This window comes from Hyperolius riggenbachi, chromosome 6 (assembly GCF_040937935.1).
Source record: "Hyperolius riggenbachi isolate aHypRig1 chromosome 6, aHypRig1.pri, whole genome shotgun sequence".
Taxonomy (NCBI): domain Eukaryota; kingdom Metazoa; phylum Chordata; class Amphibia; order Anura; family Hyperoliidae; genus Hyperolius; species Hyperolius riggenbachi.
In genome coordinates this window covers 136,096,846-136,112,329 of record NC_090651.1, presented here as the reverse complement: position 1 = coordinate 136,112,329, position 15,484 = coordinate 136,096,846, and the positions used below count along the sequence as shown (strand labels likewise).

The following is a 15,484-nucleotide window of genomic DNA, read 5'->3' as shown; positions in this document are numbered from 1 at the left end:
TGGTTGTGGACTTTCTTTTCAAAAACCCTGTGTGCTTGGTTCATTGATCACCTGTCCATCTTTTCTGAATCATTGACCCAAAGCAAAACTCTATTCAATTCACTTTTTTGCCTAAATTTTCTCCTGTGTGTTATATACACACACCTTATCAATAAAATGCGCTTTAACCCTCTGGGCGATACAATTGCATCGCCCAGGAGGGGGCGCAGCACTTTTTAAAATTTTTAAATTTTTTAAATCATGTAGCGAGCCCTGGGCTCGCTACATGATAGCCGCTGCGCAGCGGCATCCCCCCACCCACTCCGATCGCCTTCGGCGATCAGAGTAAGCAGGAAATCCCGTTCAGAACGGGATTTCCTGCTGGGCTTCCCCGGTCGCCATGGCGACGGGGCGGGATGAAGTCACCGACATCATGGACGTCGTGACGTCAGAGGGAGTCCCGATCCACCCCTCAGCGCTGTCTGGCACTGATTGGCCAGGCTGCGCAAGGGGTCTGGGGGGGGCTGCGCGGCACGGCATGTAGCGGCGGATCGGCGGCGATCGTAAGTTACACGCAGCTAGCAAAGTGCTAGCTGCATGTAACAAAAAAAATTATGCAAATCGGCCCACCAGGGCCTGAGAAATCCTCCTGCGCGATATACCCCGAGCTCATCTTGGGATTATCGCCCAGGAGGTTAAACCATCGACAAGCAAGAAAATACTCAGAATAATTTTGACAGCACTTTTTCAATTGCAAATTGCTAAAAAAATAAAAATTAAAAATTAAAAAAAAATAAATAAAATTAAAAATTATCTCCTAGGAGAAAACTTAAGCTACATCTTTTCACTTTTGAAATATGTTCAGCAAAAATATTGAGCCCCAAATGTAGTTTAAACAAAGAAAGCATACATACCCCACTCCAGCCGGCAACCTCTGCAAAGACCATGATAAACGCGATTATGGTCAGAATTACAGTCAGGATCATCAGAAAGAAGTGAGCCTGCAAATTAAATTTAAAAAAAGTCGCACTGAAAAATATGCAACAGGACAATAAAATAAAATGATAGGCCTGGTAATAGTAATGATCAGATAATTGCTGCAATGTTGAGGATAAGTATTATACAGGTGAAACTTGAAAAATTTGAATATTGTCCAAAAGTCCATTTATTTCAGTAATTCAACTTAAAAGGTGAAATATATGAAATAGACTAATTACATGCAAAGCGATATATTTCAAGCCTTTAGTTATAATTTGTAATACCAATCAAGTCGCTGTGATCTCCTGGATCCCTCTTTGCCATTTCCGCCGCGATCCTGGCTTTTAATCGCCAGTTTTAGGCCGTGTTTACAAAACAAAAAACATGGCCGCTAACCAGGAAGTGATGTTTGTGTGTGTATGATGAGGGTACTGAAGTTTCAGCTCAGACAATAAGACACACACTGCGTAATGAAGGCCTTCATGCCAGAACTGACAGGCGCATCCCCTTGCTGTCTCCAAAGAATAAGAAGAGTCGACTGCAGTATGCCAAAAGTTATGTGGACAAACCACAAAAGTTTTGGGATAGTGTTCTGTGGACTGATGAAACAAAATTAGAACTGTTTGGGCCCATGGATCAAAGCTATGTTTGGAGGAGGAAGAACAAGGCCTATGTAGAAAAGAACACCTTGCCTACTGTGAAGCATGGCGGGGGTCAATCATGCTTTGGGGCTGTTTTGCTTCTGCAGGTACAGGGAAGCTTCAGCGTGTGCAAGGTACCATGAATTCTCTTCAGTACCTGGACATATTGGATGAAAATGTGATGCAGTCCGTCACAAACCTGAGGCTTGGTGAGACGTTGGACCTTTCAACAGGACAATGATCCCAAGCATATCTCCATGTCCACTAGAGCATGGTTGCAGATTAAAGGCTGGAACATTTTGGAGTGGCCATTGCAGTCACCAGACTTAAATCTGATTGAGAACCTCTGGTGGGACTTAAAAAATAGCAGTTGCAGTGCGCAAGCCTAAGAATGTGACTGAAATGGAGGCCTTTGCCCATGAAGAATGGGCTAAGATACCAGCAGATCGCTGCAAGACACTTTTGTCAAGCCATGCTTCACGTTTAAAAGCACTGATAATGATGTGAGCACAGAAAATACATTTGTGGTTATTTCATTAAAATGTTATGTTATATTTGTCTGACTTACAAGTGCTTCTTTGATTTAATTGCAAACAAGATGACTGAAATGATCAAAATCAATGTCAAACTGGCCAAAACACTCAATTTCAGAATAATTTTGAACACAACTGTAATTAATCCAAAGCACATGCAAAGGGTTCCTATTTCATATATTTGTTTCACCTTTTAAGTTGAATTACTGAAATAAATGGACTTTTGCAGGATATTCTAATTTTTCGAGTTTTACCTGTGCATGCACTTATAGCACTGGGGTGCAACACATTTTTTTTTTAACACTGAGTAAAATTAAAATTTCTGTTCTGGTTATGTGGCTGTCAAATCTATTCTCATTATAGATTGCTGTGCCTTGTCTTTTTCAGACTCTAAGGCCCCATACACACATCAGACTATAGTCTTTGGAAAATGAAAGATCACAGACCAATCTTACCACCCTTCATGTAGTATGAGAGCCATACTCTACACAGTCTTTTCTATGGAGCTGAACTCCACATCAGAAAAAAATCTTTGCAAGATGCTGCACACACAGATGCTGTACAGACACAAAAGATCAGTATCTGCAAAAGATCTGTTCCTGCCAAAAATCCATTACTGCAAATTGCAATAATAGTCTATGAGATCTGCAGATCATCATACACACATGATTTGACTGACATTCATCTGCAGATCAGATCCACCAGGATGGATTTTCAGATCTGCAGATGATTGTCTGATCTGCAGATGAATGTCAGTTAAATCATGTGTGTATGATGATCTGCAGATCTCATAGACTATCATTGCAATTTGCAGGAATGGATTTTTGGCAGGAACAGATCTTTTGCAGATACTGATCTTTTGTATCTGTACAGCATCTGTGTGTGCAGCATCTTGCAAAGATTTTTTCTGATGGAGAGTTCAGCTCCATAGAATATACTGTGTAGAAATGCTCTCATATTACATGAAGGGTGGTAAGATTGGTCTGTGATCTTTCATTTTCCAAAGACTATAGTCTGATGTGTGTATGAGCCTTAACAGTTGCAAAGCAAAACGGTTATAAATTAAAATGATTAACCACTATCCTACCCTGGTCATTTTCACAGTTCAGCTCAGCTTTGATTACTTTGGCAATAACTTTATAAATAATTATCACAACTAAATGATCTACATATTGCTTTATTCAGGACAAATTAGGCTTTCTGTGGCTGATATTTTGTTTTTATTAATGACCTTATTTTCTATGCATTTAAAAAAAAAATAAGGAAAAAAGTGAAAAAATACACAATTTATCCACTTTCATACATTATAGCTTTAATGTAAATAGCATCTATTGTACATTAAACCCACACATTTTGTCTGTTTATTTAAACAGTTCATTTATTTTAATATGTATTAGTAACACATTGTATATATCGTACTCTTGTTACATCTGTCTGCTCCTGGAATATTTGTTTTACACTTGTTTACACATTAATCCTACCATTGAATTCCCTGGGAGGAAGAGATGGGTTTCCGATCATTCCTTTACAACTGTGTAGCATTTTTATCAGCTCAGAGATAAATAAACAGGGTTATCTATATTTTGTAGGGAGGGGAGTGCAGAGACTTATTTTCACACCATGGGGCAGGAAGTGGTTAAAGTAGACCTTGCTCAAGAAAACAAGTTTTTAAATGATAAAAAAAAACAACAAGAAAAGAAGTCCAAATGTGCAATTGTCCATGTCTTTTTGAAAAAATGAATAGCCTTTCAGTTTTTATGGACACTGTTGTACACAAAATCCACCAAGACTCCTTTACCGTACCTTGTAGAAACGAAGAACAGCTTCCGCTGACAGGCTGAGGTAACTTCACAGCAAAGCAAGCCAAACTACTCTGAATTCTTCCTGTTCTGTGCATAGTTATGACATTAACAGCCAGATGGCAGCTGCCAAGCAGTCAAATAGCTTGGCAACATAACTCGAATATGAAGTAGCAGCAACAGTGAAAACTTGAAACGGTAAGTAGAGATAACTATGAAATGTTAACCATTTTGACTTACTTGCAAATAAAATGCACCCTGTATGCAGCTTGGAATCTGGCCAATCCAAATCAGCAGGAAGTCCCTTTGACTGACTGGGCAAGCTGCAAGTAGTTTGCATTAACTTTGCATGCAAACCCAAATTATTACCCTTTCCTTGACTACCGGTATTTCTAGTGGTAAGTAAGTAGTTAAGTGTTCATTTAAATTCATTTGGATGCAAGAAATTGATTTGAACAGGGGGCAGATTTGTAAGATTCTGATTTGCTGCTTGTAATGTACTAAAGCAGGAAGCTTCTTAGCTTTTCATCACTAAGATACTAAGAATTTTGACTTGATGCAAATTATATGCTAATCATAAACAAATGTATGCCACATGGATATTAGCCAATCATCGGCTTTTGTAATTGTGTTGTCCACTATGCTTATGTCAAAATATGTATTTTCTTACCTGAAACCAAATGGCCTTCCCGAATACTGGCTTAGCAGCTGCACTCTTCATGTAGCGAGCCATGATCATGCCAATACCACCAGTGGTCATCCAGGCTATGAGCATGAGCGCACCTGAAAAAGAGGAGCAGGAACGTTGTTGGATAGGAGATTTCACAACCGCTTTATCATTTTAGCACATTGAAATAATAATTTGCCTCATCAGAGAAACAATTCAGATTTAGAATTTGCAGCACTACAAATAGACTGAGTTACAGATTGCCCAGCAAGCTCGTGGTGAACCAGAACTTCTAGGAGTGTGTAAGGGGCTAAAAAGGACCAAAAGGCCCTCTTACTAAAATGCTGTGCATTCAAGTAGACTGAGTAACCTATTAGTTTGTGTAACTATCCTGGACAGAACAGCAAAACATATTGTCTTGTCTATCTCTATCCCTTATTCAATTCACATTTGTTTCTTACAAACCAGTGGTCCTCAAACTAAGGCCCGCGGGCTGAATGTGCCCCCCACCCCCTCCCGAGGCATCTTTACTGGCCCCCAAACACAAAATGTATAACTTACAGATGTGGCCCACTGCACCTTTAAATATCGGCGGCATATAATATAATAGCTATGTTGACACCACCCATCCACATACTATAGAAGCCAGCGAGCCACATCTGCAGTCATTTGCTGGCATCCAATTCTGCATCAGGTGACACTGCTGTCCAACTGGATAGCAGGTTGCCACCTGGGTATGCTTCACTGTCTGATGCACAAAGACTTTCTTCGGGCACCGCATGACTGAATGGCGGCTGCTGGAAGCTCTCCTCTGGGCATGATTGGGGAAAATCAATACCTAGATTCAATGTAATGTTTTCAACATTTTATGTATGTTCCGGCCCCCCAGCAGTCTGAAGTATGTTGACCCAGCTCTTGACCGAAAAAGTTCGGGGACCCCTGTTACAAACTATGTTGAATTCATTGCATGTGATTATTCTTCAATCACACTGCAACATTGCCACTTCAGGACTATAGGCATTTTTTACAATTCAGGCCACTGCAGCTTTAAAGAGAAACTCCAACCAAGAATTGCACTTTATCCCAATCAGTAGCTGATACCCCCTTTTACATGAGAAATATATTGATTTTCACAAACAGACCATCAGGGGGCGCTGTATGACTGATTTTGTGCTGAAACCCCTCCCACAAGAAGCTGAGTACCGCGGTACTTTTGGCAGTTTGTTACAATGTAACAAGGTTCACAGACAGGAATTAGCTGTTTACAGCTGCCTCTAACAGCCAAAACAGCTAGCAGAAGCTACATAACCTGCCCACAGTAAAAATGTCACCATGTAATAAATGTCAGAATGTAAATCGGGGAGAGGAAAGATTTTACAATGAGCAAACACTGACTAAATCATTTATACATAATTATTGTAAAAATGAAGCACTTTTTTCTATTACATTATTTTCACTGGAGTTCCTCTTTAGGGGCTCGCTGCAGAGCCATTCAACTCAGCACACAAGTGGATTCCCCCCCCCACACACACACACCTTTTCTGCACACAAACCGAGCTTTCTGTTGGTGGGGTCTGATCGCTCATGTAGGGTTTGTTTTTGTTATTTTATTTATATAGGTTTATATTTTTCAATACATTTGCCTATTTATTTTTTTCCACCCTCCCTCCCTCCCCCGCCCCCGCCAGCCAGTGACAGCGATTGGCTGTCATAGGCATCAGCCTTTGAGAGCCGATTGCTCTTGAGCCTCTATAGGGGACAGCAGAGTGACATGGCTGTCCCCAGTACAGTGCTGCTGTAGATCTCTGCGCTGTATAATGTAAATAGACAGCAGTTTCACTGTCTAAAACTCTCCTAGTGGTGGTCGCCGCTGGGAGACTGATGACGGAATGGAGATAATCTTTTGCAAAACTCCAACCCAGGACTTGATGCCTTTCGGTGTTAGGTGATCCTGGGGCCGCCGATCGGTGTTAGGCGGTCGGGAGAGGGTTAAAGATCGCATCATACCTTCAAGAATGCCTCACTTCCAAAGTAAATGTGCATGTCCTCCTGTTAGCACACTACATGCAGTGCATTACTGCAGTGCATTACTGTGTCTGCTTGTATGAGGGAAGTCCACCACTGCCTCAATCGCATTTTTAATGTTTTTATCATGTGTTCTTATCCTTTTGGCGCCTCTAATCTCTTCACAAACTTATTATCCACCCTTGGTGGAGGGGGGGCGGGGATACCCCTTTTTCCTGTCTATGGAGAGCGACTTCTTATTCCTGAGTGGGGACAGGATAATCTCCTCACCTGCTTTCACAGTGGTTGCCTTGTAGGTAACCCTGATTTGTGAGTATATTCATCATACTCTTTCATACTTCCATAATTTACAGTACATACTACACTATATGGGGCTCACGGTTTCCCTTTTCTCTCCAATTAACAGGTCTGTCTGTCAGGGCCGGGCCGAGGCATAGGCTGGAGAGGCTCCAGCCTCAGGGCACAGTGTAGGAGGGGGCGCACAATTCATATAGCTGTCATTCCTAATTGTGTATGAAGCAGTAAGAAATAAGAAAAGGGGATACATAGCAGTGACTGCAAGCCAGATAACTAGATATTAAGGTGTTGGGGAGGTTGTGGGCCCTGTGGCCCTCTTAGTCTAATAGCAATCAGTGTGTGACAGCTGGGGTGGGAGGGATGGAGGGGCGCACTCTGGTGTCTCAGCCTTGGGTGCTGGAGGACCTTGTCCCTGCTCTGCTGTCTGTCTCAGTCACACTCACATGCAGCCTCTGCAGTATGGGACAGGCTGCAGGGATTTGTGGTGTGACTGAGCTGTGTGTTCTCTCCTCTACCCCTCTGCCTACCTCCTGTGTTCTCTGTGGGGAGCAATGCTGATCTGTTCTTCCTGGATGCAGGCTTCTGCTTCTCTGAAGAAGGATGTGGAGGCGGGGCGCACACAGCTGCCTCTCAGTTTTTATTGGTTGGAGGGAGGCACTAGCTTGCAGGAAGTACACAGAGGAGAGGAAGGATTGTGAGGCTGCTCTTTCTGTCTCTTCACTGCAGGATCCAAAGACTTTGACAGTGTGTCCATAAAAAAACGGGACTTAAAGGGACACTTAAGTCAAACAAAAAAAAATGAGTTTTACTCACCTGGGGCTTCCAATAGCCCGCTGCAGCTGTCCGGTGCCCTCGCCATCTCCCTCCGATCCTCCTGGCCTTGCCGGCAGCCACTTCCTGTATCGGTGATAGGAGCTGACAGGCTGGGGACGCAAGTGGTTCTTCGCGCTCCTGGCCACAATAGTGCCATTCATGCTGCTATAGCATATATCATATACCATATAGCAGCATAGAGGGTGCTAATGTGTCTGTCACTGGCTGGCGGGGGAGGGAGGGTGGAAAAAAATAAATAGGCAAATGTATTGAAAAATATAAACCTATATAAATAAAAAAAACAAACCCTGCATGAGCGATCAGAGCCCACCAACAGAAAGCTCGGTCTGTGTGCAAAAAAGGTGTGTGCGTGTGTGGGGGGGGGGGGGGGGGGAATCCACTTGTGTGCTGAGTTCAATGGCTCTGCAGCGAGCCCCTAAAGAGGAACTCCAGTGAAACACATGTCCTCCTGTTAACACACTACATGCAGTGCATTACTGTACCCACTGCAATCAGTGCAATAGCCCTATAGATCTATCATTGCAGTTACATTGCTCTGATATGACGCAACCGCAATAGTGTGAAAGTGCATCTTCTCTTTTCCAACCTTTCTTGGCAAGGGAGACTGTCCATCCCTTTGATTAAAGGAACACTATCGATTAACACATTTTTTCTTTCAATTGAGATAGGAAATGTTTGGAAAGTACTGCTAAGTACTGGTGTATACATTTGAATTCTTATCTCTTTGTTTACGGTTATCGAGCACATGCCCGATGCCCATCAAAATCACCCCGATCTTCTTTCATTTGCCTGCATTGCTTTTTGCAGAGGTGTTGACAGGGAAAAGCTCCTGCTTAGGCAAGAAGCACAGTGGATTCTACGCACCAATGCAATGGTGGTTTTAGGCCTCAATGATTATGTAGACCTTGCTTGCTTCTTGGACCCTTAACCTCCTGAGCGTTACGCCGCTCAGGAGGTTTTGCCAGTTTGTGTCCTCCAGTATAATTAATGTGATCCCATTTAAAACCTTTAGCTAGCACTAGGCTAGCTAGTACAAGTGTCCGGCACCCACGATCCCCAGTTTATACATTACCCAGCCTGGATCCAGCGATCGGCGCAGACTACCTGCACAGCTCCGGTCTTCACTATAGGGAGGATCGTACATGACGTCATTCGCAAACCCGATCCTCCCCATAGAGCGACCGGAACTGTGCAGGGAGGCTGCGCGATCGCTCGATCCTGGCTGGGTAATGTATTAACTGGGGGATCATGCACGCAGGGGACTTCTTAATGGCGATGCGTTCCACCGCCCGTCCAGAGAGAGTTGGCCTATCAACATGTGAGGGTGGGCCTTGTGCAGCCGACTGGAAGTGGGTCCCCGTCTTAGTGTGCATTTATTTCCGCTGCTACCCACCGACACCTGTGCACACCGGCCTCAGAAGAAGCTTAGCATTCCCTCCGCGAAACGGTCGTAAGGCCGTGCACCCACAGCTGCCTCCCCCTCACCCAGGTACAAGCATCATTAAAAAGATAAAAACAGGGAACACCAAGAGCCCCAATAGTGTAATTCGTACTGGACAAGGTGGCAATAAGTTTGTATTGCTAGATACTCACAAGTCAGGGTCACCAGCAGGCAACCACTGTAAAGGCAGGTGGGGAGATTGTCCTGACCCCACTCAGGATTAAGAAGTCGCTCTCTGTAGACAGGAAGAAAGGGTAGCAACCCTCCACCAAGGGTGGACTCAAAATTGTATACAATGAACAGAGGCGCCAAAAGTATAAGATTAGATTAAATGAGCTTAAAAACCAACTTAAATGGCAAAATTGAAGGAGGAAGTGGTGGTCTTACCTCCCTCAAGCAGACACGACAATGACTGCGATTCAGACAGTCAAACACATTTATTAGGAACTCCAAAAAGAAATGCAACGCGTTTCACAGGTTCAACCCCGCTTCATCAGGCAATATAGGGAGGAGTATCAAACAATCTGCACAAGGATTGAAATTAACAGAGGCGCTTAATTTGAATCCTTGTACAGATTGTTTGATACTCCTCCCTCTATTGCCTGATGAAGCGGGGTTGAACCTGCGAAACGCGTTGCATTTCTTTTTGGAGTTCCTAATAAATGTGTTTGACTGTCTGAATCGCAGTCGTTGTCATGTCTGCTTGAGGGAGGTAAGACCACCACTTCCTCCTTCAATTTTGCCATTTAAGTTGGTTTTTAAGCTCATTTAATCTAATCTTATACTTTTGGCGCCTCTGTTCATTGTATACAATCATTAAAAAGATGTGCAATCTTGCGCTGCTAGGACGGTAGTCAGGGGTGGCCGCGTAGAGTGACACTTTAGCTGCTCCTTTAAAGTCAAAGACTTTGACAGAAAACTTGGCTTGATCAAGAAAACAAAAATAGAGAAGGAGGAGCGCTCCATAGTGTAACAACGCTTTATGAAAACAAATTGCGCAAATAAAAATTCACTTACTAGATGTAAGTTGAATACAAACATGTAAAATCCTTAAAATCCTTCCTTGGCGGGTGCACCTCAAACTGCTGTGGTCATCGGAGTAGAGAGGATCAGGTGGAGATAACCTATCTGACGAAGGCGTGGAATGCCAAAACGCGTAATAACGCAACCAGCACACGTTTTTTTCCTTGGGGGAGCATCTAGGGTCGCTCTCCACCTGATCCTCTCGACTCCGATGGCCACGGCAGTTTGAGGTGCACCCGCCAAGGAAGGATTTTAAGGATTTTACATGCTTGTATTCAACTTACATCTAGTAAGTGAATTTTTATTTGCGCAATTTGTTTTCATAAAACGTTGTTACACTATGGAGCGCTCCTCCTTCTCTATTTTTGTTCACAAGCATTATTAATATGTACTGATTTTGATCATATGCAGTGTCATGATCTTCCTATGCATCGTTTTACATTGCATAGCTGCATTTTTTGTACATGTATGTACTTTTGCCATACCTCCCAACTTTTTGCGATAAGAAAGAGGGACACTCAAGCCACACCCATGCCACATCACTAACCACTCCCCAAACACACCCCTAGTCACACATACCATAAATATTTTATAGGAAAACCAGAACATTTTTTAGTAGAAAAAAACCTTATATTTACACAGATATGTACAGGAGTGCTGAAAGAGGATGAGGAAGAAAACAAATGAGGAAGAAAGAGGAACAGAGGGACAGGGGTCACAAAGAGGGACTGTCCCTTGGTAGCCCTAAGTATTTATTTTTGTTTCTTTAACCACTTGAGGACCGCGGGCTTTATCCCCGTTAAAGGACCAGACCCTTTTTTTCCCATTCAGACCACTGCAGCTTTCACAGTTTATTGCTCGCTCATACAACCTACCACCTAAATGAATTTTGGCTCCTTTTCTTGTCACTAATGAGGCTGGTTTCACACCAGGACGTTGCGTTTTAGGGGACGTTAAGGTCGCATAACGTGCCCCTAATGCAACGCCTGGTGGTGTTGGAGCAGGACGCTACCAAGAGCCGCGTTACAAGCAGCTCTTGGTGCGCCTGCTCTGTCGGAGGCACTGCGGAGACCACGTGAGCGGAAATCTCCACATCACGTGGTCCCGCCAACCAATCAGCGGCCGCTCCAAGAAGAAAACACTGCAAGTGCAGTGAATATTAAGTAGCCATGTGCCTGGCTACGTAGCGGCCTCTCCCCGCCTCCTCTCCGCCCCCAAAATAAAAAAACACACCCGTACTGAGCATGTGCAAACAGTCTAACGCGGCTTCACCACGTGTAAAGTACTGCACGCAGTACATTATCAGGACGTGCTGCGTTACAATGTAACGCAACGTGGGCACTGTGAACAGCCCATTGATTTTTCATTGCTGTGCGGCGGGGTGCGTTACAGGCTGCTCTAACATGCGCCTGTAAAGTCCCACTGTGTAACCAGCCTAAAGCTTTCTTTTGGTGCTATTTGATTGCTGCTGCGATTTTTACTTTTTATTATATTCATCAAAAAAAGACATGAATTTTGGCACAAAAATGATTTTATTTAACTTTCTGTGCTAACATTTTTCAAATAAAGTAAAATTTTTGTATACATGCAGCACGAAAAATGTGGACAAACATGTTTTTGATAAAAAAAAACCCATTCAGCCCATATTTATTGGTTTGGGTAAAAGTTATAGCGTTTACAAACTATGGTGCAAAAAGTGAATTTTCTTATTTTGTAGCATCTATGACTTTTCTGACCACCTGTCATGTTTCATAAGGGGCTAGAATTCCAGGATAGTATAAATACCCCCCAAATGAACCCATTTTGGAAAGAAGACATCCCAAAGTATTCACAGAGGCATAGTGAGTTCATAGAAGATATTATTTTTTGTCACAAGTTAGCGGAAAATGACAGTTTGTGACAAGAAAAAAAAAAGTAACCATTTCTGCTAACTTGTGACAAAAAAAAAAAATGAAATCTGCCACGGACTCACCATGCCCCTCTATGAATACCTTGAAGGGTCTACTTTCTAAAATGGGGTCATTTGTGGGGTGTGTTTACTGTCCTGGCATTTTGGGGGGTGCTAATTTGTAAGTACCCCTGTAAAGCCTAAAGGTGCTCATTGGACTTTAGGCCCCTTAGCGCAGTTAGGCTGCAAAAAAGTGCCACACATGTGGTATTGCCATACTCAAGAGAAGTAGTATAATGTGTTTTGGGGTGTATTTTTACACATACCCATGCTGGGTGGAAGAAATCTCTCTGTAAATGACAATTGTTTGATTTTTTTTTTTTTTTTTACACACAATTGTCCATTTACAGAAAAATTTCTCCCACTCAGCATGGGTATGTGTAAAAATACACCCCAAAACACATTATACTACTTCTCCTGAGTACGGCGATACCACATGTGTGGCACTTTTTTGCACCCTAACTGCGCTAAGGGGCCTAAAGTCCAATGAGTACCTTTAGGATTTCACAGGTCATTTTTGTTTCAAGACTACTCCTCATGGTTTAGGGCCCCTAAAATGCCAGGGCAGTATAGGAACCCCACTAATGATCCCATTTTAGAAAGAAGACACCCCAAGGTATTCCGTTAGGAGTATAGCGAGTTCATAGAAGATTTTATTTTTTGTCGCGAGTTAGCGGAAATTGATTTTAATTGTTTTTTTTCACAAAGTGTGATTTTCCGCTAATTTGTGACAAAAAAATAAAATCTTCTATGAACTCACCATACTCCTAACGGAATACCTTTGGGTGTCTTCTTTCTAGAATGGGGTCATTTGTGGGGTTCCTATACTGCCCTGGCATTTTAGGGGCCCTAAACCGCGAGGAGTAGTCTTGAAACCAAATGTCGCAAAATGACCTGTGAAATCCTAAAGGTACTCATTGGACTTTGGGCCCCTTAGCGCAGTTAGGGTGTAAAAAAGCGCCACACATGTGGTACCGCCGTACTCAGGAGAAGTAGTATAATGTGTTTTGGGGTGTATTTTTACACATACCCATGCTGGGTGGGAGAAATATCTCTGTTAATGACAATTGTTTGATTTTTTTTAAACACAATTGTCCATTTACAGAGATATTTCTTCCACTCAGCATGGGTATGTGTAAAAATAAACCCCAAAACACATTATACTACTTCTCCTGAGTACGGCGATACCACATGTGTGGCACTTTTTTGCACCCTAACTGCGCTAAGGGGCCCAAAGTCCAATGAGTACCTTTAGGATTTCACAGGTCATTTTTGTTTCAAGACTACTCCTCACAGTTTAGGGCCCCTAAAATTCCAGGGCAGTATAGGAACCCCACTAATGGCCCCATTTTAGAAAGAAGACACCCCAAGGTATTCCGTTAGGAGTATGGCGAGTTCATAGGAGTATGGTGAGTTCATAGAAGATCTTATTTTTTTGTCACAAGTTAGCGGAAAATGACACTCTGTGAAAAAAAAACAATAAAAATCAATTTCCGCTAACTTTTGACAAAAAAAAACTATGAACTCGTCATACACCTAACAGAATACCTTGGGGTGTCTTTTTTCTAAAATGGGGTTACTTGTGGGGTTCCTATACCGCCCTGGTATTTTACAGGCCCAAAACCGTGAGTAGTCTGGAAACCAAATGTCTCAAAATGACTGTTCAGGGGTATAAGCATCTGCAAATTTTGATGACAGGTGGTCTATGAGGGGGCGAATTTTGTGGAACCGGTCATAAGCAGGGTGGCCTTTTAGATGACAGGTTGTATTGGGCCTGATCTGATGGATAGGAGTGCTAGGGGGATGACAGGAGGTGATTGATGTGTGTCTCAGGGGGTGGTTAGAGGGGAAAATAGATGCAATCAATGCACTGGGGAGGTGATCGGAAGGGGGTCTGAGGGGGATCTGAGGGTTTGGCCGAGTGACCAGGAGCCCACACGGGGCAAATTAGGGTCTGATCTGATGGGTAGGTGTGCTAGGGGGTGACAGGAGGTGTTTGATGGGTGTCTCAAGGTGTGATTAGAGAGGGGAATAGATGCAAGCAATGCACTGGCTAGGTGATCAGGGCTGGGGTCTGAGGGCGTTCTGAGGGTGTGGGCGGGTGATTGAGTGCCCTAGGGGCAGATCGGGGTCTAATCTGATGGGTAGCAGTGACAGGGGGTGATTGATGGGTAATTAGTGGGTGTTTAGGGTAAAGAACAGATGTAAACAATGCATTTGGGAGGTGATCTGATATCGGATCTGCGGGCGATCTATTGGTGTGGGTGGGTGATCAGATTGCCCGCAAGGGGCAGGTTAGGGGCTGATTAATGGGTGGCAGTGACAGGGGGTGATTGACAGGTGATCAGGGGGATAGATGCATACAGTACACGGGTTACAGCGCGAGGGGGGCGGAGCCAGGTGCCGGTGGCTGATCGCGTCACGAATGACGCGATCGCTCCGCCCATGCCCGTACAAGAACCGCCGCCAATTGTACATGCGGCGGTCCTTGCGGGATCCACTTGCCGGCCACCTCTGTGCAGTGGGCGGTCGGCAAGTGGTTAAAACTGTGCTCAGTGTGCTGCTGTCTGTTGGTGCTGGCAGTCCCTCCTTTTGGAAGTATGCTAATAAATTTATATTTAATTTTGAATAGACAGTTTCAGTGTCTGCTTGTATGAGGGAAGTCCACCACTGCCTAAATAGCATTTTTAATGTTTTTATCATCTGTTCTTATCCTTTTGGCGCCTCTAATCTCTTCACAAACTTATTATCCACCATTGGTGGAGGGGGGGGATACCCCTTTTTCCTGTCTATGGAGAGCGACTTCTTATTCCTGAGTGGGGACAGGATAATCTCCTCACCTGCTTTCACAGTGGTTGCCTTGTAGGTAACCCTAATTTGTGAGTATATTCATCATACTCTTTCATACTTCCATAATTTACAGTACATACTACACTATATGGGGCTCACGGTTTCCCTTTTCTCTCCAATTACCAGGTCTGTCTGTCTCAGTCACACTCACATGCAGCCTCTGCAGTATGGGACAGGCTGCAGGGATTTGTGGTGTGACTGAGCTGTGTGTTCTCTCCTCTACCCCTCTGCCTACCTCCTGTGTTCTCTGTGGGGAGCAATGCTGATCTCTTCTTCCTGGATGCAGGCTTCTGCTTCTCTTAGCCTGGAGAAGGATGTGGAGGCGGGGCGCACACAGCTGCCTCTCAGTTTTTATTGGTTGGAGGGAGGCATTAGCTTGCAGGAAGTACACAGAGGAGAGGAAGGATTGTGAGGCTGCTCTTTCTGTCTCTTCACTGCAGGATCCAAAGACTTTGACAGTGTGTCCATA

At 43.7% G+C, this 15,484-nt stretch overlaps 1 protein-coding gene across 1 annotated transcript in view; it reads right to left on the bottom strand.

Annotated features, from left to right (window-relative positions):
• LOC137522073 (putative ferric-chelate reductase 1) overlaps nt 1-15,484 on the bottom strand; it is a 104,893-nt gene that overhangs the window by 12,946 nt on the left and 76,463 nt on the right. The window contains exons 10-11 of the mRNA XM_068242099.1: nt 4,601-4,713; nt 894-980 (exon numbers count right to left, since the gene is read on the bottom strand). Coding sequence (XP_068098200.1) covers nt 894-980; nt 4,601-4,713 — 200 coding nt within the window. The remainder of the gene's footprint in view (nt 1-893; nt 981-4,600; nt 4,714-15,484) is intronic.